General features: G+C 46.5%; 1 protein-coding gene across 1 annotated transcript in view; it reads right to left on the reverse strand.

The window, feature by feature from the left end:
- LOC100604931 (cholesterol 24-hydroxylase) overlaps positions 1-26,227 on the reverse strand; it is a 42,770-nt gene extending 16,543 nt beyond the window's left edge. Inside the window, exons 1-7 of the mRNA XM_003275373.4 lie at positions 25,949-26,227; positions 19,373-19,453; positions 18,694-18,775; positions 10,717-10,790; positions 10,159-10,245; positions 3,525-3,663; positions 2,629-2,739 (exon numbers count right to left, since the gene is read on the reverse strand). Coding sequence (XP_003275421.2) covers positions 2,629-2,739; positions 3,525-3,663; positions 10,159-10,245; positions 10,717-10,790; positions 18,694-18,775; positions 19,373-19,453; positions 25,949-26,067 — 693 coding nt within the window. The 5' untranslated portion in view covers positions 26,068-26,227. The remainder of the gene's footprint in view (positions 1-2,628; positions 2,740-3,524; positions 3,664-10,158; positions 10,246-10,716; positions 10,791-18,693; positions 18,776-19,372; positions 19,454-25,948) is intronic.
- Positions 26,228-26,535: the final 308 nt, after the last annotated feature.

Consider the following 26,535-nt stretch of genomic DNA (forward strand, 5'->3'; position numbering starts at 1 on the left):
GGTGTTGAAGTTCCCAGCTATTATTGTATCAGAGTCTATCTTTTCCTTTAGATCTTTGCTATCTCTGGGTGCAAATATATTTAGAAGTATTTTACCTTCTTGCAGAATTGATCCCTTTATGATTATATAATGACCTTGTCTCTTTTTACAGTTTTTGACTTAAAGTCTGTTTTATTTGATATAATTATAGCTACTCCTGACAGCTTTGGCTTGTGTTTGTGTGGAATATCTTTTTCCATTCCTTTACTTTCAGTCTATATGTGTCTTTACAGGTGAAGTGAGTTTCTTGTAGGCAGCATGCAGTTGGGTAATTTTTTAATCCATTCAGTCAATCTATATCTTTTAAGTGGGGGAATTTAATGTAGTTACATTCAAGGTTATTATTGATAGGTAAGGACTTACTCTTAGTCATTTGGTTAATTGTTTTCTGGTTGTTCTGTATATATTTTGTGCCTATCTTCCTCTCTGTTTATCATTGCAGTTTGGTAAACATTCTGTAATAGTAATGTTTAACTCCTTTCTCTTTCTCATTTGTTGATCTGCTCTATCTGCAGAACTCCCTTAAACATTTCTTGTATGGCCAGTCTAGTAGTGATGACTTACCTCGGTTTTTGCTTGTCTGGGACAGACTTTCTCTTTCAGTTTGGAAGTATAGCATTACTAGGTACTATAATCTTGACTGACGGTTTTTAATTTCCAGCACTTTGAATATATTATCCCAATCACTCCTGGCTTGTAAGATTTTCACCGAGCAATCCACTGTTAGTCTGATTCCTTTATATGTGAATTCATGCTTCCTTCTTGTTGTTTTTAAAATTCTCTCTGTGTCTTTGACTTTTGACAGTTTGACTATAATGTGCCTTGGAGAAGGCAGACCTTTTTGGGTTGAATCTACTTGGAGATTTTTGAGCTTCCATAATTATACAAAGCATGACTATACCTGGATCTCTATATCTCCAGTACCTGGATGTCTATATCTTTTGCAAGACTTGAGAAGTTTTCAGCTATTATTTCATTAAATAGGTTTCATATGCCTTTGCCCATCTCTTCTCCTGAAATTCCCGGAACTAGAATATTTGGTCACTTACTGCTTTCCCATATGTCACAAAGGCTTTCTTCAATCTTTTTTTTTTTTTTTTTTTGGTCTGATTGGGTTACTTCAAAAAAGACCTGTCTTCAAGTTCAGAAATTCTTTCTTCTGCTTAATCTAGTCTATTGTTTGAGCTTTCAATTATATTTTTATTCCATTCACTGAATTCCTCAGTTTTAAGATTTCTGTTTCTCTTTTATGATATCTATCTCTCTGTTGAATTTCTCATTCAGGTCATGAATTGTTTTCCTGATTTCTTTGCATTTTTATCTGTGTCCCCTCTATCTCACTGAGTTTAATATCATTATTTTGAATTCTTTTTCAGACATATAATAAATTTTATTTTCTTTGGAATCTGTTGCTGGAGAGTTATTGTTTCTTTGAAGGTATAGTATTTCCTTGCTTTTTCCATGTTTCTTTTGCCCATATGTGCATCTGGTGTAATAGTTACTTCTTCCAATTTTATGGATTGGCTTTCATAGGGAAAGACTTTTCTATAGGTGCATCTATAGTGTTGGGTGGGTAGGGTGCTTTGGCTTGATTATGGATTGGCACAGTAACATAGTTTCTGTTTAATTTCTTCAGCTGTAATCAGTGCCAGTGGTATCTCTGAGTTTCTCAGTGGCTTAGACTGTCATTGTTAGTGGAGGCCATCCTGAGGCTTTGCTGAGGATGGAGATGCCAGGCAGGCCAATCCTTGAGCACCACTGGTGGCAACAGTGGGAAGGATGGGCCTGTGCTCAGGCCCTTGGATGGCATATGTGGGCGCCAGCAGTAGCAGGAGGGATGGGCCTATCCTCAGGTGTCCTCCAATATTGCACACAGGCAGCACAACCTACATTAGGCAGGGTAAGCCAATCCCCAGGCCTCCAGATGGCATGCTTGGGTGTAGGCAGCAGTGGGTGGTGGCTGGGCAGGCTTGTCCTCAGGCCCCTGGATGATGCATGTGGGGGCCAGTGTCAGCAGGTGGGGCAGGCCTCTCCTCAGCCCCTCTCAATGGCAGGCGCTGGTGGCAGCAGTCATGGTAGACCATTCCTCAGGCCCCTAGATGATGCACATGGGTGCTGGCAGTGGGTGGGGCATGTCTGGTCCCTAGACGGTGCGTGCAGGTGGTGGTGGCTGCAGCAGGTGAGGCATATTGGTTCCCAGGCCCCATGTGGGCACGGGCAGTGGCAGGCAGGGTGCACCTTTTGCAGCAACCATCTTATGACAATGAGGTGATGTGCTGAGACAGTGGAACAGGAAGACAGAAGGATCCAGAAAATCTGACGCCGTGGAGCCATCATAGTCATCCTACATTGCCTGCTTTGGGGATCATTTCACATGAGAGAAAGATTAACTCCTAATTTACTTTAAGCCAATTTGATTTTAAGCCTTTACTTTAGGCAATGCATGCAAATCCTGATTCAGAAGTCACTTCAGACATACCAGAACTCAAAACCCATTCTGAAAATAAAAAAATCACTGAAGGAGGTTCTTCAGCAAATGAAGACAACAGCTCTGGTGGCTGGTCACCAGAGGGGGTGCTGAGGCAGTACCTTTGCCAGAGTGTTGCGGGACGCAGTGATTCCCTCCAACATAAGTTTCACTGCCTGGGACAGAGGCTTCTGGGCACCCAGCAGCATACTGGTCTCCATCCCAAAAGCTGCCTGGGGGAGACAGAAGGGCAAGGTCATCCCTGGGGCACAGAAGGGCAGCAGATCCAGGGCAAAGCCTGGCATCATTCTGCTAGACACCTGGACTCTAGGCTAAGGGTTTATATGCATCATATCCTCAGCTGCTTACGATGACCCATGATAATTTGATCCCCATGGAATGCTGTGAGGATTAAGTAGCTCATAGTGCTACTCAATAAACTTGGCTTTCTTCCTTGACAAGATGCATTTCCCCTGAAATGCAACCTTCCTTAAGTGTTCATTCTATACTAGCTTCACAGTGAAGTGAATGAACAGCAAAAATGATAAAGGAATAGCAATGTGATAAAGAGGAATCCAGTCACTGTCCCCACACTGCAGTTCCCTGACCCGCCCTGCCCCCACATGAAGTGGGGTTTGGGGTTACTGGGGCGACTGCTGAGTCTACTGGGGTGAAGAGCCAAGTCATACCCTATAGGGAGTGCGGAGGGAAGGCAGCCTTTGTGCTGAGAGTCAGGCAGACCTGAGATCAGATCTTGCTTCTGCCACTGAGCAGCTACAGGCCAGGCCCTGCACCTGTCCCTTGCTCAAGAATGAGTTACTAGCCCCAATCTCACACTAGGTTGCTTTGAATATTCAAGGAGACAGAATGTATGCAGAATATATGAAGCACAGAGGAATTGCTGGTATGTTAGAGGAGCAGGAGGGAGGGAAGAGAGAAGGAAAGGGAAGAGGGAGAGAAGAGACCCCTCTACCCCATGTGGCCCTCCTGGCCCCCATGCCCGACTGTCACCCATCACCTTGGCCAGGATGTCCATGGCGGTGTAGGTCAGCATGTCCTGCATGGACACTGGGGTCTGCCCATCTGCCTTGGCTTCTAGAATCTCCACCAGCTGCTCAGCCTTCTCGTTGAATGTTTCCATTAAGCTAACCAAGGAGCTGGAGAAACAGCACAGGCATCAACGGCCACTGGCCAGCCCAATATGGTGAACTGCCATGTGCCCTCCCTCTCCACAGAGAGGATACTGTGCAGAGTGAAGGTGAGTGGTCCCTCCCAGTCTTTCTGGCCTCCCCTTGAGACCCAGATTGCAGGTTGGAGTTGTAGTAACTAAACTACACCCTGGGGTTTCACCATTCTCCTCCACTCAGGATGGACGCTGTTCCGTTGCTCTTGTCCTAACAGTTCCACAGGTTCTCTGTTGGTCACTGTGGCCCCTTAGCCCTGACCTCAAAGGGACATGACAGTGTAGAAACTTTGGGCCTCCTAGAGTCCATGAGAGGGCAACCCCAGTTCCCCTCCTGCCCCTCTACTCCCATTGCCTGCTCTCCTTACCTGCCCTGCCCTGGGCACCAGCTGCAGCATTTTGTTTTCCCACTTCACTGCCTGTCCTTGAGCAATCATGGTGTCCAACTCTATGTGGAAATGAGTCCTCAGATACCATTTGCACCCCAGAGCTCCCAACCCACAGGGCTCCCTCCCAGGCACAGAGCTTAGAAAGAGATATGGAAGAATGCACTCCAAACTCATAAAAATGGCAACCCCAGGGGAGCTGGAAGGAGGGGACTGCCACTTTGTACATTACATGTTTCTGAAATTTTGCTAAGAGAAAATGCTGCTTTTATAATTAAAAGAAATGTTATTTTTATTTATTTATTTATTTTTCCATAGACGGAGTCTTGCTCTGTCACGCAGGTTGGAGTGCAGTGGTGCAATCTCGGCTCACTGCAACCTCTGCCACCTGGGTTCAAGCAATTCTTCTGTCTCAGGCTCCCGAGTAGCTGGGATTACAGGCACGCACCAGCATGGCTGGCTAATTTTTGTATCTTTAGTAGAGACAGGGTTTCACCATGTTGGCCAGGCTGGTCTCAAACTCCTGACCTCGTGATCCACCCACCTTGGCCTCCCAAAGTGCTGGGATTACAGGTGTGAACCATCACACCCGGCCCTAGAAATGTTAATCTTTTAATATTAATCTGAGTAAAGAGTACATGGGTATTCTTTGTCCTATTCTTATTCTTGAAACGTATCGAAAATTTGAAATTATTTCCAAATAGAAAGTTTTTAAAGAGAGAAATGGGGCCAGGGCCAGAGGCTCATGCCTATAACCCCAACACTTTGGAAGGCGAGAGCAGGATTGCTTGCAGCCATGAGTTCCAGACCAGCCTGGACAACACAGCAAGACTCCGTCTCTGCAAAAAATAAAAATAAAAACTAGCTGGGCATGGTGGCACACTCCCATAGCCCCAGCTACTCGAAAGGCTGAGGCAGGAGGATCACTTGAGCCCAGGAGGTCAAGGTTAGAGTTAGCTATGGTCACACCATTGCACTCCAGTCTGGGTGAAAGAGTGAGATCCTGTCTCTAAAAAAGAGAGAGAGAATGGAAGAAGAAAAACTAAAATAGTAACCAGCTTTTCATTGCCCATCTAGCCCATGCACACGCCTGGCAGCAGGCAAGCCTGGGGATCTCCACTCTCAGCTGGTCCCTTTGCAACATAAAACACTTTGAAGCATGCTGTTGCTCTTAGGAGGGGGATGAAAATCTTCACCTGAGCTTAAGAGCTGGAGTCTGCTTCTCGCTGACCTCCACCTTCAGGTTGCCTTCCTGTTCCAAGGGCCTTTTAGCTCCTCCAAATACAATGCTCCTGCCCACCTTGGGGCTGGTGCACACATCCCCTCCTGGAGCACTCACCCTCTATCCCCCACAACCATCACTACCTGAATGCCTCCCTTCTCCAGATGGACACTCAAAGGCCACTTCCTCAGGCAATAACTCTTGAGCCCCAGGTAGGTGCAATATATGCTCCCACAGCACCCTTGAGTTTTTCTCATAATGCTTACATGGTTGGCAAGTATATATTTATTTGCAAGATTATTTGTAGTTGTCTTTTAAAAAAAATCACATTTAACTTGATTATCCAGATAGTATGTGGCCAGTTATCGCACAAACACTGAATCTCTTGCAGCTATTGTAGAGACAAAACTGGGCTACAGTGTTAGGTGAACAATAATATCCTGACTCTCTTGGTGGACTCAGACCAAGGTCTTCCCATAAAATCAAAATCTAGAAAAGTAGAAACTAGCAATCTACTCTCACAGTTTTATTAAAAGTACAAAATTATATTCTGTGTGGGTAATGGTTGGAGATGAAACTCATCAGTGGTTCCTATTTTTTCTTCATTAGTGAATTAGGATTCACCAAGGCTCAATAATACTTTTATAAACACTTATAGGCATCTTCTAAAGTTTCTTTCATAAAGCCTTGTAAATTTGGCATTTACATACTTATAGAGCAGTCATCTCTAAGATGACACCTTATTGTGAGATTAAAAGATAAAAATATCTGGTGATGGTTGCATAATAATACGAATGAATTTAATACCACTGAACTGCACACCTAAAAATGGTTAAGATGGTAAACTTTATGCTGTGTGTATAAGAAGTTAAAAAAATAAAAATGTCTGTGAAAGCACTTTATAAACTATAAAGCACTGTTCAAACATGAGGTTCTATGTGCTGGAGATGCTTCCTCAAGACAATGACATGGTTATGTCATGATCATGTGGGCCATCCTCTGGTTAGAGTTGATGTTTCCCATAACCTCAAAGCTTCCTGAAGTTTGCTTGGCTGGCCTTTGTAACCCTGGCTCTCGGCAAAATAAGTATTTCTTAAATAAATGTCTCTTTCCGGTCTATTCCTTCCCATTTTCACTTCTGACAACCTTCCAGTAAGACTGAGACTATTCCAATTCATTGATTCACTTACTCATTCATTCACTCTATGGGCATTCCTGGAGGGCTTGTGGGGTGCCTGGTGCTGGGCGCAGGAGTCAGGGACAGGGTGCGTCTTCTGCCTTCAGGGATCCGTGGTCTAGTGAGGGAGGTGGACATGAATGGAAGCACTGCATTGGGTGTGACAGGTGCTTTGATGGAGGCATGAACTCAGCCTCAGTAGGTGACATCTTAGCTGGGTATCAAAGGAGGAACAGGAATTCCCCAGAGGTTCACACTGAGGCAGTGGGAACAGCAGAGATGCCAGAAAAAGCATAGTGGTTTCCAGAAAGGCTGGGGAGAGGGGATGCAAAGGTTGGAGGGGTTTAGGGGCAGACTGAGGGTGAATGGGGTCTGATCTTCATCTCTCAGATGATAGGAAGCCATTGAAGTCTTCAGAACAGGGGAGTGGCATGGTCAGATCTGAGTTTTAGCAAGATCTCTTCAGGGTAGTGAGTGGATACATTGGAGGAGGGAGACAGGAGGAGGGTAGGCCAACAAGGAGGCTGTAGCAAGAGTTCTGGCAAGGATGTTTATACAGTCCTCCACAGATTACATAGCTTCACAGTGGAGAAACCTGGTAGGCACCACCTCAACCACTGTGCAAACTTAACATGGCCAGCAATGGGACAAATCAGTAGCATGTGCCTCCTGATACAATGCCCCAAGGAGGACACAGCATCACTCTGTAGCATTACCACCAAAGAGGGATAGCCTGAATCTAACAGTGGAGACAGCTGACAAATTCAAACTGAAGAACCATCTACAAAACTGTCCTGTCATCTTCAAAAATGTTAAGGTAAAGAAAGCCAAAGAAAGGCTGAGAACTGTTCTAGAATAAAGGGGGCTAAAGTGACAGGGGAATTAAATGAAACACACGAACATGGATTAGATTTTAGACAAAGAAAATAGCTACAACTGCACAAATGACAAATTTTGAATATGAATTGTGAATCAGATAACAATATTAGCTTAATATTATTAATTTTCTCATTTTGATAAACTATAGTTTGTAGTCATTGTTCATGGAAGTATTTAAAGGTGGGGAGCACAATGTCTCTAACTTGCTTTTAAATGGTTTTTTAAAATATGTACAATATAAAAAATATAAATATATGTATATACACACAATGATAAATGTATTTACATATGCACTCATAAAGAGAAGAAATGATAAAGCAAATGGTGATTTAAATAATAAACAATAAGTGAATCTGGGTAAAAGATATACAAGAGTCCCTTACACTATTCTGGCAATTTTTCTATAAATTTGAAATTATGTCAAAGATTACCTTCCTTCCAATGTTAAAATAGAGTTACCATATGACTCAAAAATTCCACTAGGTAAATACCCAAGAGAAATGAAAACATACATCCAAACAAACAGTTGTACAAAAATGCTCATAGCAGCATTTTTCATAATAGCCCAAAAGTGGAAACAACCCAAAAGTCCATTAACTGATGAATGGATAAACAATATGTGGTATATCCATACAATGAAATATTATTTGACAATAAAATGGAATGAGGCATTAATATAGATGACACCATGGATGAGCCTTAGAAACAAGATGCTAATGAAAGAAGCCAGGCATAAAGGACCAGGTATTGCATGATTCTATTTATATAAAATGTCTAGAATGTAAAAATCCGTAGACACAGAAAGTAATTAGTGGTTGCCAGCGGATAGGGGAATTGGGAAGAAATGGGGAGTGACTGCTTTTTTTTTTTGGAGATGGAGTCTCTCTCTGTCGCCCAGGCTAGAGTGCAGTGGCGTGATCTCAGCTCACTGCAACCTCTGCCTCCCGGGTTCAAGCGATTATCCTGCCTTAGCCTCCCGAGTAGCTGGGATTACAGGTATGTGCCACCACACCCAGCTAATTTTTGTATCTTTAGTAAAGATGTGGTTTCTCCCTGTTGGCTAGGCTGGTCATGAACTCCTGACCTCAGGTGATCCGCCTGCCTCGGCCTCCCAAAGTGCTGGGATTACAGGCATGAACCACCACGCCTGGCTGAATGACTGCTTTTGAGAGTGATGAAAATATTCTAAAATGTACTGTGTTGATGCTTATAGAATTCTATGACTATACTAACGCCATTGAATCGTACACTTTAAATGGGTGAGCTGTATGGTATGTGAATTATACCTCCATAAAAGTTATTTAAAAAGTAAAATACAGTCATGTGTTACTTAACTACAAGGATACATTCTGAGAAATGTGTCGTTAGGGAATGTCTTCACTGTGTGAACAGCATAGAGTATACTTACACAAACCTAGACAGTATAGCCTACTACACACCTAGGTCATATGGTCTAGACTATTGCTCCTAGCCTACACACCTGTGCAACAGGTTACTGCAACACAATGGTATTTGTATATCTAAACATAGAAAAGGTACAGTAAAAAGACAGTCTAAAAGATTTTTTTAAATAATCCACCTGTATAGAGCACTCACAAGTTGCTCTGGGTGAGTCAGTGAGTGAGTGGTGAGTGTGAAGGCCTAGGACATTACTGCACGCTACTGCAGACTTATAAAAACTAGACACACACTACACTGAGTTAAAAAAATTTTTTCTTTCTTCAATAATAAATTAGCCTTAGCTTACTAGAACATTTTACTTTCAAAACTTCTCATTTTTTAATATTTTTGACTCTTGTAATAACACTTAGCTTAAAACACAAACACTGTTCAACTGTATAAAAATATTATCTTCTTTATATCCTTATTCTATAAGCTTTTTGATTAATTTTTTTTTTTACTTTTAAAGCTTTTTTGTGAAAAACTAAGATGGAAACACACACATTAGCCTAGGCCTACACAGGGTCAGGCTCATCAATATCACTGCCTTCCACCTCCGCATCTTGCCTCACTGGAAAGTCTTCAGGGGCAATAACAGGCATGGAGCTGTCATCTCCTATGATAATAATGCCTTCTTCTGGATGCCTCCTAAAGGACCTGCCTGAGGCTGTTGTACAGTAAACTTTTAAAAAATCTCTAAGTAGAAGGAACCCACTCTAAAAGAATGTTTAAAAATATAGTAAATACATAAATCAGTAACATAGTCAGTTATTATCATTATCAATATTATGTACTGTCCATAATTGCATCTGCTAGATTTTGGCATGACTGGCAGTGCAGTAGGTTTGTTTACACCAGCACCACCACAAACATGTGAGTAACGCATTGCACTACGCCATTACCATGGCTTCAGCATCACTAGGCAATAGCAATTTTCAGCTCCATTATAATCTTAGGGGACTGTTGTCACATATGCATCCCGTCGTTGACGGAAACATCGTTATACAAAGCACAACTATATCACCAAAACATAAAAACTAAAATGAATAAAAGAAGAAGCCCTGACGAGGAGTGATGAGGGGAGCTCTTGGAGGACAGGAACCTCCATGCTTCTGGCCATCGTGGGCACTCAGCCCTTGATGATCCCAAACTGCGTGGGGGGCCCCATTCATTCCCACTTGGCCAGCCTGTCTCTCTCTCTCCCTTTTGACTATTAACACCCTGTCTTTCCCCTTTCTCCTCTCTCCCTTCAGCTGAGTGAGGCCTCCTTGGGTGGACACTTCCCTCCCCAAGGCCCACCTACACTTCGGCAGCCCCCACTGCCTCTGGCCAGGGAGGAGCCACGGAGTCTCCGGACACACTCACCTCCGGCTGAAGGCCAGGTCTATGACCCTCCGCTGCTTGTGCCAACGCTCATAGTTGCATTCAGACACCAAGCCTTGGCCGAAGAGTCTGTAGGAGACACACACGTGACGCAGGAAAGAGGGTGGGGGTGGGGGGTGACTGCTTGATGGGCTTGGGGCCACATTTTGGGATGATGAAATGGTATTGGAGCTAGGCGGTGGCGATGGTTGCACCACATTGTGAATGTACTGAATTCCACTAGACTCTACCCTCTAAGGTGGGGAAAATGGTGAATCCTATGTCAGTTTTACTGGAATTTTAAAAATAACTTAAAAAGGAACAGGATGATCGTGTTACCCAACCTCAGTGGCCTCTATGTTCCCTGCCATCTGGAGGTTGGGGGAGGAGGAAACTGCTCGTGACAAGAGTGGGGCCACTGTTTACGGGGCACTCATCACATGCCTGGCAGCCAGGGCCTCAGGCCTCAATTCTACACCCCACATTCTGGACCGCACTGGCCCTCGCTCACAGCAGGGCTCTCCTGGCCTCCCACCCAGGCCTTCCACCCCACCTCCTTACCTCTCACCAAACACAGTCTGGAGCGCACGGTACATCTTGGAGTCCTTGTTGTACTTGGTTGACATCAGGAACTTCTAAATATCCCCAAAAAACCAACATAGGCTCATGCACCCATGAGTAGCTGCAAGATGCTCTTCTGAGACATGCCCCAAATAATCACCATTGGCTGAGTCCCAGCCGCAGTGTGCCCACTTCCCATGCATGATCCCACACGATCCTCCCTATCTTCAAGTAACATCAGCCGTGTGGGGATGGGGAAAATGCAGCACAGAGGGGGCGTGGTGATTTTCCTATGGATGTACAGTCAGAGAGTGTGGGGAGGGCTTGCTCACTCCAATGTCACACTTGGAACCCCATACCATGTCATCTTCCAAAGCAGCAGAACAGGAAAAGGCAAATGCTGCTCTGAAAACAGAGTGAGAAGGGGAGAAGCCCTTCTGGGAGAGGAAGGGCTTCTGGGTCACAGAAAGAGCACTCGGCACAAATTTAATATTGCTAGCAAGCACTCAAGCCGGGCAGTCAAGGAAGTGTGAAGGCACATTTCCACCTGGGAAGGAGAAACTGCTAAGGACTTGCCCTTGTGCCATAAACAACCAGAAAACCTGGGAAATGTATGAAATGTCTGCTTTCAGACGCTGGACAACAGGCAGTGCAGGACTGTGAAACTCCCCGGAGGAAAGCTTAACTTACCTCACCAAGAGCTGGATGGTAACAATAGTAACATTAGCCAACAGCTCTTGAGGCAGGATTGCCCAGTGGTTAACAGCGTGGGCTGTGTAGTCAGCCAGCTTCAATTTGGATCTGGGCTCAGCATCCCTGCTGCACCACGTGCTAACTCTGGGACCCTGGATGAGTTACTCACCTCCTCTGCCACTCAGTTTCCTCATCTTAGATGGATATAAGAAGAGTTCTTCCCTGGCAAGTTTGTTGTGAAGAGTGTCAATTCTACATGAGAAGTGCTAAGAATGGTGCCTGGCACATAGCAGGTGCTCAATAAATGCCAGGTGCACAGCTGCACCCTGCAGTTCACTCAATGCCCAGTCAACCCAAATTGCTGAGATTACAGGTGTGAGCCACCATGCCTGGCTGCGGGTGTTGTTTTTATGCTCATCTTACATACAGATGGAGAAACTGAGGTTTAAAACTGACCCAAGGTTACACACATAGTAAATGGCAGACACAGGATTTGAATCCAGGCAATTTGCTGTGGAGAGAGGGGAGAGACAGCTATGATCCAGACCAAGGGAGCACAGGTCCCCTGCTACCTTCAGGCAGAGGTGCGTGAGTGGGAAGGGGCTGCAGGGATTGCGGGGCCCAGAACCCAGAGGCCTGCCCTCTGGGCTACTGCTTTATCCTGTGAGTGCTCGGAAGCAGTAAGAGGATGACTCAACTATCAGTTAACCCGGGTGCTGCTAGCTTCTCTGAGATTAGCTCCTGGGGGTTTAATATCGATTTTTCAGCTGAAAAGAAGCCCCAGAATTGGCTGACTTTGTGTCATGAACCACATTCCAGGGACCTCAAATGTATCCCAAACACTGTCATTTGAAACCCAAGTTCTGTCCCACCAAGAGGAAGACTGTGACAGTAAATGCCCACCCTACAGGCCCCTCTTAAATACCCTAGAGTCACCTGAGGTCTAAGTGAGCCATTCTTAGACTGAACTGGAGATCCCTACCATTAAGGCAGAGTAGCCTCAGTCAGGGTCTGACCAGGTGACCCCCACAACCAGGCACCCCCATGGCCTGCTGTCCCAGAGGCTGGGGATCCTGTGATGGCCTGGTGACATAAACTGTGGGATGTGAGGGATGCACAGAGAGCCCCCAGTGCCTTGCTGCTTCCTCTGGTCACACACACACTGATGGCACACTTCCACCCAGGAAGGAGAAACTGCTAAGGACTTGCCCTTGTGCCATAAACAACCAGAAAACCTGGGAAATGTATGAAACATCTGCTTTCAGACACTGGACAACAGGCAGTGCAGGATTGTGAACCTCAAGAGAAGGAGGGGAAAAATGTGAGACCTATGACCTAGGATTACCCGGCTTTCTACCCAGAGGCAATTCCAGGACAGCAGCACAAAGAGAAAAGACCTAAATGCAGTTCAGCAGACGTGCCAAGTTGAATAGACAGAGATCAGAGGCTAGGCAGACCAAAGGAGGCCAGAATTAGTAGGACAAAGTACCAGGGAGAAGCTATGCATAGAAAGAGGAGGACAAAGTACCAGGGAGAAGCTATGCATAGAAGGAGCAGGACAAAGTACCAGGGAGAAGCTATGCATAGACAGAGCTCCTACGCAGCAATCTGCATGGGGCCCCTTGGGTCTTCGGATGTATACCAATCTATGCAAATGTAGGGTGGAACTTCAGAAGACTGGCCAAAACAACTTCTGGGGAAAGAAGAATTACTGGGTGACTACAGACGGAAGAATTCTCAGAGCTAACACGGGGCTAATAATTATTCAAGTTTCCACTACCCAGAATAGAAAAACCTCAGACACAAGACCTTCAGTAGAGGCCCCAGAATGGTCACTCCTTAGCAGTAGGGCTAAACTAGCTCTCAAGTAAAAGTCTACTCTAGACCCCCACTCATAAAAGCCTTAAAGCAAGCCTGAAAAGGATCAAACTGATCTGCAAGTAACTTTATCATCTCTCAGAATGAAGCCAAACAATCTCTAAAGGAATATAACAAAATCTAGTGCCCAAAAATGTAAAATTCACAATGTCCAGTATCCAATAAAAAATCATTATCTAAATACATATACATAAATATATAAAAAATACATATCTAAATACATGCCACAAAGCAGGATATTATGACCTATACCTAGGCCCAGATAATGGAATGATAGAACTAGCAGACAAGAACTATAAAACATGTATTACTAATATGATCATGGAACCCACATATCTAAGAAATTCAAAGGATCCCAGATAGAATTAACAAAGAAAAGTACAGCAAATAAAGTACACCAAGGCAGATCATAATCAATTGCTGACATCAGTGATAAAGAGAAAAATCTTAACAGTAGACAGAGATGAAGTGGTATATTATTTGAAGAGATATTTATATAAGTTAAAGATGAAATTATAAACCCTAAGAAAACCACTAAGAAAGAGAGAAAATGAACCAAAAAGATAATAGTGGTTAGCTGGGCATGGTGGTAGTCTCAGCTACTCAGGAGGCTGAGGTGGGAGGATTGCTTGAGCCCAGGAGTTTGAGGCTGTGGTGAGCTATGAAACAGAGTGAGATCCTGGGAACAGAGTGAGATCCTGTCTCAATCAATCAATCAATCAATCATTCAATAAGACAATAGTAGAGATGAAACAGAATACTAAAACATATTTAATTCAAAAGAAGGCAGGAAAGGAGGAAAAAGGGAACAAACAACAGATGGGACAAATAGAAAACAAACAGTAACATGGTAGATTTAAACACAGCCATATCAATAATTACAGTAAATGCAAACGGCCTAAGCACTCTAATTAAAGGCAGAGATTGTCAGACTGTATAAAACAGCAAGAATCAACTGTGTGCTATATATAAGAAACCCACTTTAAATATAAAAATGCAGATAGGTTAAAAGTAACATAATAGAAAAAGATATAACATGCAACACTAAGCATAAGAAAGCTGGAATGGAGGCTGGGCATGGTGCCTCACGCCTGCAATCCCAGCACTTTGAAAGGCTGAGGTGGGCAGATCACTTGAGGTCAGGAGCTCAAGACCAGACTGGCCAACATGGTGAAACCCCATCTCTACTAAAAATACAAAACTTAGCTGGGTATGGTGGCGGGCACCTGTAGTCCCAGCTATTCGGGAGACTGAGGCAGGAGAATCACTTGAACCCGGGAGGTGGAGGTTGCAGTGAGCCGAGATCACGCATTGCACTCCAGCCTGGGCAACAAGAGCAAAACTGCTTTTCAAAATAATAATAATAATAAAGCTGGAATGGCTTAAAGTAGACAAAATATACTTGGAGTAAAGAATGTTATTAAGAATAAAGATGAAAATTTCTAAGGATAAAAGAGTCAATTCATCATTAAGACAAATCCATCCTAAATGTGTACACACCTGAAAGCAGAACTTCAAAATACAGGAAGCAAAACTAATAGAACTGAAAGTAGAAATAGATAAATCTATGATTATGAAGGGTTCAACATTCCTTGCCCTGCAACCACTAGAACAAGTAGACAGAAAATTAGAAAGGATTTAAAAGATTTGAATAACACTATTGACCTAATTGACATTTCTAAAACACTTTATTCAACAATAACACAATATACACTCTTTTTAAGGATTCATTAACATTCACTTTGATGAACCATATGCTGGGCCATAAAACAAATTTCAATTAATTTAAAAGGACTGAAATCATGATGATGAGTATTCTCTCTGACTTTACAGAACTAAATTAGAAATCAATAACAGAAAGATATCTGGAATATCCCCTAATATTTAAAAATTTAATAACATACATCCAAATAATCCATGGTTCAAAGAATAAATGACAAGGGAAGTTAGAAAATATTTTGAACCAAAGGAAAATAAAACATATCAAAATTTGTGGTAAATTTGTCCTAAAGCAGTGCTTAGAAGGAAATGTGTAGCTCTAAATGCTTACATTAGAACAGAAAAAATGTCTAAAATCAATTGTTTAAACTCCATCCTAAAAATCAGAACAAGAACAAATTAAGCCCAAAGTGAATACAGAAAGGAAATAAGAAAGAGGAGAAATTGGCTGGGTGTGGTGGCTCACGCCTGTTATCCCAGCACTTTGGGAGGCTGAGGCAGGTGAATCACTTGAGGCCAGGAGTTTGAGATCAGCCTGGCCAACATGGTGAAACCCTGTCTCTACTAAAAAAATAAAAATTAGCCAGGTACAGTGGTGAGCGCCTGTAATCCCAGCTAGTCAGGAGGCTGAGGCAGGAGAATCACTTGAACTGGGGAGGCAGAGGTTGCAGTAAGCTGAGATCACGCCACTGCACTCCAGCCTGGGTGACAGAGCAAGACTCCATCTCAAAAAAAAAAAAAAAGTGGAGAAATCAATGAAATAGAAGACAGACAATGAAGAAAACCAATAAAACCAAAAGCTACTTCTTTGGAAAGATGAATAAAATTGATAAACCTTTTGGTGAACTGATCAAGGAAAAAAAAAAAGAAAACCCAAATTACTACTCTCAGGAACGAGAGAGGGAACATATCACAGATTCCACAGACATTTAAAAAAAAAGAAAAGAAAATCTTATGAACAACTTTATGCCAATAATTTAAGCAAATTATGTAAAGTGAACAAATCTCTTTTTTTTTTTTTTTTTTTTTTGAGACAGAGTCTCACTCTGTCGCCCGGGCTGGAGTGCAGTGGCGCAATCTTGGCTCACTGCAAGCTCCGCCTCCCGGGCTCATGCCATTCTCCTGCCTCAGCCTCTCCGAGTAGCTGGGACTACAGGCGCCCGCCACCACGCCCGGCTAATTTTTTTTTGTATTTTTAGTAGAGACGGGGTTTCACCGTGGTCTCGATCTCCTGACCTCGTGATCCGCCCGCCTCAGCCTCCCAAAGTGCCAGGATTACAAGCGTGAGCCACCGCTCCCGGCCACAAATCTCTTGAAATACGTGAATTATCAAACTCAAGAAAACAGAAAATCGGAATACCATAGGTCAACTAGAGAAGGAAATGCTGAAACATGCTACAAGATTAATTCACTTTGAAAACATTATGCTAAGTGAAATAAGTCAGATGCAAAAGGACAAATGCCATATGATTACACCTGTATGAAGCACATAGAGTAGTCCAATTCACAGAGACAGAAGGTAGAATAGTGGTTTCCAGGGTCTGGGGGCAGGGGAATGGGGAGTTATTGTTTAATGGATACAGAGTTTCAGTTAGGGAAGATGAAAAAGTTCTGGAGAGGGATGGTGGTGATGGATGTACAACAATGTGGATGTCTTTAATGCTGCTGAACTCTACACCTAAAAATGGTTAAAATGGTAAATTTTATCTTATGTACATTTTATCACAATTTAAAATTTAAAATGTACAATGTAAAAAAAATTAAATTTGTAACTTAAAATAAAAATTTCCCTCAAATAAAACTCCAGGCCCGCATGACTTCACTGGTGAATTCTATCAAATAGTAAAAGAAGAAATAACATCACTCCCATACAAACTTTTACAGAAAATAGAGGAGGAAGTTACCACTTCCCAACTTATCCTATGAGGTCAGTATTAACCTGATGTCAAAACCAGTCAAAGACATTACAAGAATCAAATAAATATAGAAACAAAAACTCTTAACAAAATATTAGTAAATTGAATCTAACAATAATTAAAAGATAATATATCATGACCAGGAATGCAAGGTTGGTTTAACATTTGAATATCAATCAGTATAATTCACTATATCAATATATATCTTTAAACTTCTCATTAAACATCACGAAAGTCTTCGTGCATGGTTTTTGGTAGCATGCTTTAACAAGTCTTAAATTGTGTCTATGTTTGAAATTAAACTTTTAATGAAAAATTATTTTTAACATTCTGCTAGAGATTCCTGGTTATTCATTCAACCTGTCTCCTTGTCTTGACCCTAAGCTGTATTTTATCCCTCTCAGAGTCACCACAGCCACCCTCCATTGCAGAGAATTGCCCCCACACATCTGCTGTGCACCCATGGTAAGAAAAAAATGCATCATTGTTTATTGAGCAATTGCTGTGTGCCAGGCAGGGGCTAGATGGCTCATTTATATTATTTTAGTTCTATTTTTACAACCACCCTGTAACAGAGGCACTACCTGTATTTCACAGATGAGGAAACAGAGGCCCAGAATGATGAAGCAACTTGTCCAAGGTCCCATAGCCAGTTGGTGGCAGAGCCTAGAGTTCAGCCCAGTTCTGCCAACTCCATAGCAGACAGCCATTCTTAGAACCTTCATGGCAGACATGACAGACAATGCCACCTGCCTTGGTTTCCTCATTTCATATCTTTTTTTTTTTCTTTTTCTTTTTTGGAGATGGAGTCTCACTCTGTCACCCAGGCTGGAGTGCCGTGGCACGATCTCAGCTCACTGCAACTTCTGCCTCCCGGGTTCAAGTGATTCTCCTGCCTCAGCCCACCAAGTAGCTGGGATTACAGGCGCCCACCACCACACCCAGCTAATTTTTGTATTTTTAGTAGAGATGGGCTTTCACCATGTTGGCCAGGCTGGTCTCGAACTCCTGACCTCAGGTGATCCACCAGTCTCAGCCTCCCAAAGTGATGGGATTACAGGCATGAGCCGCTGTGCCTGGCCCTTTTTTTTTTGAGATGGAGTTTCACTCTTTTCACCCAGGCTGGAGTGCCATGGCACGATCTCTGCTCACTGCAACCTCCACCCCCCAGGTTCAAGTGATTCTCCTGCCTCAGCCTCCCAAGTAGCTGGTATTACAGGTGCCTGTCACCGTGCCCAGCTAATTTTTGTATTTTTAGTAGAGACGAGGTTTCGCCATGTTGGCCAAGGGACTAATAAGAGTCCCTACTCCTATGAGGATTAAATGCGTCACTAATTGTGAAGTGCATAGAAAAGTACATAGTAAGCACTATTTAAGGATGTTTTGACATATTATTTGTTAAATAAACTGATCAATTTTTAATTCTCATCATAGCCCTGGAGATAGGGTTATAATTCCCATCTCACAGATGAAGGAACTGAGGCCAAGAAAGGCAAACTAAACGTGTGTGCACCAGTTGGGCAAAACTTCCAACCCAAATGGGGAAAGCAAAGTCCCCATCTACTCCCCACATCAAACGGCAATGCTTGCGAGAGTCCCCAAGCAGTGGGTGCTTAGAGGGAAAGACGCCATTCCCTTCTGGATCTTTGGGAAACCAGCTGAAATGCGCCTGGCTCTGGAACATTCATCCGAAGTCTCTGGGACCAGGCCTCACTTCCCCAACCCAGGCAAAGGCAGGGAACTCCCTCATGGAAACCACTCTGCCTCCTACCTTAACCGACTCGGGACTCGTGACGATGACTGAGGTTTTGTGGAAGACGTTGACCCGCACGACAGGTCCATACTTCTTAGCCCTGGAAACCAAAGTGACCCGAAGGAAACTGTCAACCACCTGAGGTATGACCATCACCAACCCCGCCCAGCAGAGAAACCGATGTGTCCTGTCCCAGAAGGTGCTCAATGCATGCTACCAAAAGAGTGCTATGCTGGGGCCCAGGAGCCCTGGGGGCAAGGCTCTGCCCTGTTGCTCACTCAGGCCTCAGTTTCCACAGCCATGGAATAGGGTTGGAAACACCCCTTCTTTGATTGTCCCAAAAGGTTGTCCTGGGAATCAAACGATTTGCATCTTTGAAAGTGCTTTGAAAAATGTAAAAAAGTGTCACACCAAACAATGACTGTTACCTAGTCACACCCCCTCACCCAGTTTACAGATGAGGAAACTGAGGCTCAGAGAGCTTCTGATGGCTGGTCTAAGGTCCTGCAGTGGGTGAATGGCAGAGCATGGCTTCCAAGCCAGCCTCACCTGCCTCCACTCGGGGGAGGAACTGCTGGGGCTGGGAGTAACCTGGGCTAGGGGAAGGTGAGGCTGGGAGTCTGTGTGCTGGAATGGGTTGGGGGAGCTGCCCAAGGGAACCTGGAGTAAGGGCAACAAGTGACAAATGAGAACCCACCAATCCAAAAACACATCTTGGAGCACACGGCCACCAACCTCATCCTTTTTCCAAAAGCAGGGGAGGTGTCCTAGAAGGAAACTAGAAGAAATAGGAAACATTAGGCTTACCAGCAGTCAACAGGAAAGAACGCTCCCTTCCCCACAAGATCTTATTACTAGGCCCACTTCACAGACAGGAGGACCAAGGCATGGGGAGGTTACAGCACTGGCTCAGGGACACCAGTCAGTAAGAATGAAGACAGGACGCAAACCCAGATCTGACCAGTTCCAAAGACCCCCTTGGAGAAGAAACAGTTTTTTTTCCTGTCTCCCTGGCACAGAAGTTGGGGGCTGGCAGATAGAAAGGACTCAATCATATTGTGTGGAATCACCCTCAGATATTCCCCAATACTGACCACACTGGGCACCACGCTAGGCTTCACCCCTCCAACCTCCCCACATGGCTGATCAGTCTGTTATTAATCATATTATATAAGACAGCCGAGATGGAAGGGTGAAGTCATTTGCCCACAATTGCACAGCTGGTACCAGGGCTCCCCAAAGCCCTTCTCAGCAAGGGATGGTTTGGTCATATAAATCTGCTGTGTTCACCAAACTGTAAACAAGCCAGTGCAGTGTCATCCTGAAGCTCATTCCAAGGGGCCCATGACTTCCTGTCTCCTGTATGACTTTATTCCTACCAAGCTCAATGCAGCATCCCCAACGGGTGACAACAAAATCACATTCTCCCAGGGAGAGGCAGAGTAAATAAACAAATAAAGACAATGTCAGAGGGTGATAGGAGAAAAAGAGAACAGAGTATGGGGAAGAGGAAGTGCTGGGGATGAGTGTGTGGGTGTCCGTGTAAAACCCATTTATGCCTAGTGTTCCATTACTGGAACGCTAAGCTTGTCGAAGTTATTTATGTCCTACTGCTCAAGGTCATCACCAAGGTCTGACTTTTCAAATTCAAAAAATTGCAACCTCAGGCATAAATGGGTTAATACAGGCAGGGCAAGGAGTGTCCCTCTAAGAGGGTGGCTTGTGAGATGAGACCTGCAAGAAGGAGGGGAAGAGCCTTCCAGGCAATGGGAACAGCAGGTGCCAAGGTCCTGAGGTCAGAGTGTGCTTGGACAGTGAGGAAGCCAGTGTGGCTTGGGCAGAGTACTTGAGGGAAACAGAGTACAAGGTGGGGTCACCAAGACTGGGGGCGGGTCATGTAGAGCCTTGTGGGCTGTGGTCCAGATTTTTGCTTTGACTTTGGTGAGCTGGGGTCCACTAGAGGGTTTTGAGCAGAGCAGAGATGGGCTCTGACTTGGGTTTGAATGGATTGTTTTGCAGCAGTGCAGAGAGTAACCAGGGTAGGGGAGGAAGCAGGGACACTAGTGACAGGGAGGGACTGGGAGAGGTGACGAGGGCTCAGAACAGAGCAGGGCAGCAGAGGCAATGATAAGAAGGGGTCAGATTCTGAATGCACTGTGAGGCGGAGTACTGGAATGTGCCGTTTGGCTACGGGGCTATGAGGATGGCTCTGTGTTTTTGGCCTGGGCTGCTGGAAGAATGGATGGAGCGACCATCTACCAAGAAGAGGAGGAGCTGGTTGGGGCGGCAGAGCCACTGTGCCCACCCCCTGCAATTTGCCAGGGCCGTCTCTGGCTCTGCCCACAAGAGATGAACCCACTTTGAGCAGCCCTCCACCAATGACCTCAGCCCCTCCACTTCTGGGGTAGCTCTGGGCATGTGCTCTACACAAGTCCTCAGGGTTCCCAGAGAATTGCACCTGTTTCCCCAAGAAGTAACTTGTTTTATTGGTTTGTTTACCTTCTTTATCCACTCCCCTCCTCCTACTGCTCAACCTGGGATCATCCCCCACCTCCTAAACTACTTACACTTCATTTCTTATCTCAGGATCAGCTTTGGGGGGACCAATCTCAGACAAGCAGATGAAATGAGGAGCTTGACTTGGGGCCGGTAAGGTTTGTGGTGGACTATTGAGCAGGAAGTTAGACACTCAGATCTGGAGCCCAGGGAAGGGCTGTAGGCTAGAGACATAAATTTGAGAGCCCACAGCAGAGAAGTGGTATTTCCAGCCCAGTGATTGGATGAGGCCACAAGGGAATGGATACAGACAGCGAAGAGGACCAAGAACTAAGCCATCACTGAGAGGCTGGGAGCAGTGGGACAGCCAGCCAAGTGGACTGAGCAGGAGCACTGGGGAGGAAGGAAGAGAGCCAGGAGAGTGGGTGAGAAGCCAGGGGAGGATGCCGGACAAGGCAGAGGGGGCATCGGCTCTGCCCAGGCTGCTGGGGGCCAGGTCAGACGAGGATCCAGGGCTGGCGGCTGGGTTCAACAACATGGAGATCACCAGGAACCTAGTCCCCAGCAAGTTTGGTGGAGAGGTATGGGGCAGAGAGAACCAGAAGGGAGAAAAGGGAGGCCCAAAGACAGGCAGTCAGCCAGGTGGGTTACCATGGGGGGCGGCAGCTGCAGGGAACGAGAGGGTGAAGGGAAGGGTTTTGTTCCAAGCTTTGAATTCTTGCATATTATATAAAATGGGGATGATGCAGAAGAGGAGGAAAAGTGCTGATTTGGAGGAGGGGGGTGCTCCTAGGACAGGGTTGCTGAGCAGAGGGGGCAGGTTGGCCTGGGCTACCCTCCCGGAACAGCTGGAAGGTGCGCGTGGGCCTGGGGCGGGAGGTGGGCAGCTGCTCAGTGGAGCCCAGGAAGGAAACTCGCACCGGCTGCTCCCTTTGCTCAGGGAAGTAGGAGGCAAGAATAAAAGCTGAGTGCAGATGGAGGGGGAGGTGATGGGGACTGAAGCAGGAAGGGAGAGTAGGCGAATAAACGCCCTGGGGAAGGAAGTACAGGGTGGCCGCCTGCCTGCAGTGGAGGCCCACGCCAGGTGAGTGGCCTTGAATTTGCAGGAAGATGGGCTGTGGACATCACACATGCCTGGATACATTTCCAGAGTAAACTAGTGTCCTCACTGTCCCTTCCCAAAGCTCACATTTTAGGGGAATGTTCTCAGTTTTGAGTCACTTAAGTGAGGACAGAGTCTGAGCTGAGCTTCCACCCTAACCCCTGGGATTCCCTGCCACATGGGAAGGAAGGTGAGTACCATCTCAGGAAGACAGAGGGCACAGAGAGGGGTGGGGTCCCCATGGTCCAGCAAGAAAGGGAACAAAAATCCATTCCTTCTGGCACCTGCAGGGGGCGCGGGGGAGGGGACAACAGAGCAGGAAGACAAGAAACAAGCAGGTAAGGCTGACACCATGGCCAGACATGGGGACTTGTTGCTCAGTGCCCCGGCAGGCAGAAGCCCACTTGGCATGTCCCTGGTGATAGACTGGACATGGCAGAGCAGCCCTGGGAGAGAAGAGAGGCAACCCCTCACTGCCCGCCCCCACCCCACACCTCTCCAGCACATCCAGTTTCCTGCAACGTCACGATTGGCTGAGTGGGGACCCAAGCTCTCCTGTGGGCAGAGAAAACCTTGGCCAGTGCACAGAGCAGAGGCCATCTGGAGAGCCAACGAAGTCACCCAGTAGTGGAGGAGCAGGCTACCCACTAGGGGTAAGCGTGAGGGTGAGGGGCCATGATTGTGGCTCATGCCAGAGGGGCAGGGTGGCGAGTGCTCAGCTGGGCACCCAAAGCTTATCAGATGCACCACCCGCCAGAGCCAGCTGCGGGGCTCCCCCATGGCTGGCCACCCTGCTCCCTGTTGAACAGCCCCACCCAGCAACTGGGCAAGTCGGAGGGGAACCAGCACTGCCCAGGAGGAGTCAACTTATCCCCAAATAAATAAAAATTGGGAGAGAGAGACCTTTCATTGTCAAGTTTACATCCACTCCCACATTACCAGGAGATTAGGGGCTGATGAGGAAAGTTAGAACAGTGACAGAGAAATAAAGAAGCTACAGGTGTTTGTGTGGGATCTGAGTGTGGAGGTCTGAGTTTTCAGCTGTTACACGGATCGGTGCAGCAGGATGTGGTAAGAAAAGCACAGGGGAGGGGCACTCAGGGAGGGCCTCCTGCAGAATGAGGAGGATGAAGAGTTGCCTCTTGCAGCGAGAGGGTTCCTTGCCCGCCAGCTGGCCAAGCCCTGGGGTACCCAGGGGCAAATGCCACTACTGGAGACTCAACACACAGATCTCTCGTCAATCACAGTGTCGCCAATCATAGTTTAAAGATCCAGGCTTTTAATGCCAAGGCATCGGGTTTCTGCTAGAAGAGGTTCCGGAACTTTCATTTAGTGCAGTTTTATATTTGACCACTAACCAATTTTTAATCCAAAATCTTTTTATATATGCATTGTTCAGTTCACCTCCTTAGAATAAAGAGCCCAATCATGATTATATTCATCTTCCTCCCACTCCTCCCTCCTCACCCCACACACTCAGGTCACATGTAGACTCTGTGGTATAAGATTTGGGGAGAATTTAGCCATAAAAAGGAAAGCAATAAGGACACATGCTACTACATGAGTGAACTTTTGAAACATTATACTAAGTGAAAGGAGCCAGATACAAAAGGCCACATATTGTATGATTCCATTTATATGAAATGTCCAGAATAGGCAAATCCATAGAGACAGAAAGCAGATTCATGGCTGCCAGGGCTGTGATGGGTGGGAGAAAATGAGGCGTGATGGCTAATGGGTACGGGGTTTCTTTCTGGGGTGACAAAACAGTTCTGAAATTGGTGGCGATGGCTGCACAGTGCTGTGAATACACTAAAAACCACTGAATCATACACTTAAGAATACATTTTATGGAATGCAAGTTACATTTCCATTTTTTTCAAGATTTAAGTTCTGCTTTCTCAAGACACAGAGACCAGAACAGGTCATTTGAGTTTATGAGAAGACCAAGTAACAAAGAAACTTATCAGAACAAGCACCAAACTCATTCAATTCTAAGTGCTGATGGCTGCTCTGAAAACTTGAGAGGGTGATAGTGTCCATCACAGGACTTACCGGAGATTTCCACCATTCAACCTTGAATCGCTATTGATCGAGTGTCTACTATGCATGTACCATGTGCTGCTGCATGTCGGGGACGCAGCAGTGACTGAGACAGACAGGGGCCCCACGGAAAAGACAGACACTTAACAAAAACTTGCACAAATAATTACCCAATTAACATTATGCTGTAAAGGAAAATTACAGTGATTTCAGGGTTTATAAAATGAACATAATATTTTTGGGGGAGCAGGAGGAAACTCCCTGAGGAGTTAGCATTGAAGCCAAACCTGGAAGGCTGGGGGAAGAAGCATCCAGGTAAAGTAGAAGGCAGGGGAGCTAAGCAAGAAGAGAGAGAGCACCAGAAGGGCAGAGAGCCAGCAGGGGGAACAGTTACCTCCCTAGGTCATCAGCCACAGAGATCTTTCCTGAACCCATCAAGCAGAGATTCAGGCTTCTAACGCCAGTAACATCTGGCTTGTGCTGGAGAATGGGTGCCTTCCAGAATGTTCATGTCCTGAGATTTTAAAAAGTGTGTCTAATACCATTGTTTATTCATTCATTCAACAAATATTTATTGAGCATCTGCAACATGCCAGGCACTGGGGATACACAAGCGAACACAGAGTGTCCCTGTCCTCCCGGGGCTCACATTCTAGAGGGGGAGACAGACAGTCAACAGGTGAACAGACAGTCAACAGGTGGAAAGAAGGTAACTTCAGAGGTGATGGCCCCTGAGAAGTCTGGGGCTGGGTGGTCTTTACACAAGGTGCTGGGCAAGGCCTGTTTGAGACGAGCAGAGGAAGAAGCCCGCCAGGCCCAGGCTTGAGAAAAGGACCCTGGGGGAGGGAAGCTGCGGGGGAGGGGCGGGGGGGAGGTTGGGAGGAGAAAGGCTGGGGGCAGTAGTGAGAAAGCAAGAAGGAAGAGTAAGGTGCAGGGTGGGCTCTGAGTGCTCGGCAGGGGCCTCGCGGGCCATGCAGCCGACTTAATTTAGAACTGCATTTAGTTAAGTGATGGGAAGCCCTTGGAGCAGGGAAATGACACATTTAATTTAAGCTTCACAAAGCTAAGCTTGGGGAGGGGGTGGCAAGTTGCGGGGGGTGTAAGTTGCGTGGGGGTGGGGACCAAGAATGCAATTGTAAGTACTAAGGAGAAGACAAATGGGGTGTCCCAGAACAGAAATACAAGCAAAAGGAAACATGACTGAAGTACAGCGTGCTCCAATCCAGGCTGACCCTTTCCAAGTCCCAAAGTTAACAGCGCCCACTTTGGAGGCAGGCTGACCTGGGCTTAAATCTAGGCTTACCAACCGTGTGACCTTGGGCAGGTGACTTCACCTCTGCGCGCCTCAGTCTCCTCGTCTGAACGATGGGGTAACGATAGCGCCTACCTGAAAGGGCTGTCGCTGCCATCACGTTTGTGGGGCCCAGCTGTGCGCGGTGGGCGCCCAGCAGCTGCTGCGGCTGTGAGTAATTTGTTACTAAGAATAGTTAGCGCCCCTCTCCCGGCCGCCGACTCCCAGCGGCCGCGCGCACTAGGCGAGGCCGGACCCCCGGCCTGGACGCCGGCTTAGACGCTGTCCCCCGGCCCCCAGTTCCAGCGCCCCAGCCAGGCCCCGCCCCCAGCCCCGCTCACCTGGGCCGCGGCGGCCCGGGGATGTGCTCGTAGCGGCTGCGAGCGCGGTGCACGAAGGTGCAGCAGAGGCCGAAGGCGAGCAGGACGGCGCTGCCGAGCAGCAGCAGCCCGGGGCTCATGGCTCCGGGGCAGGCCAGGCCAGGGTCGGGCCGGGCGCGGAGGGGGCCGGGAGGCCGCGAGCCGACTCAGCTGTCAGCGCCGCGCGCCGCCTCGGCCCCAGGCCCGGCGCGACCCAGCACCCTCCCCGCCCGCTCGGCTCCGCCCCCGCCGACTCCGACCCCTCCCAGGGCGCACAGTCCCCGCCAACCACGTCTCCGCCTCCGGCTCCGGCGCTCGGGGCCCTCCCCCGCCCCGCCCCGCCCCCCAAAGCTCCGCCCCAACCTCCACACCGCCCCAGCCCAGGCCCCGCCCCGTGCATGTAGTCTTCACCAATCACAACTCCGTTTCTGGCTCAGCCCCCCAGGCTCCGCCCCCACCTCCTCAGACTCAGGTCCGCCCCAGCAGCAGCTCCTCCTAGAACGCGTTGTCCCTGGCAACGCCGATCCTCAGCGCTCTGGCCCGGCGGCGGCGCGAAGTCCTGCTGGCTG

Source organism: Nomascus leucogenys, chromosome 22a, assembly GCF_006542625.1.
Source record: "Nomascus leucogenys isolate Asia chromosome 22a, Asia_NLE_v1, whole genome shotgun sequence".
Classification (NCBI taxonomy): Eukaryota; Metazoa; Chordata; class Mammalia; order Primates; family Hylobatidae; genus Nomascus; species Nomascus leucogenys.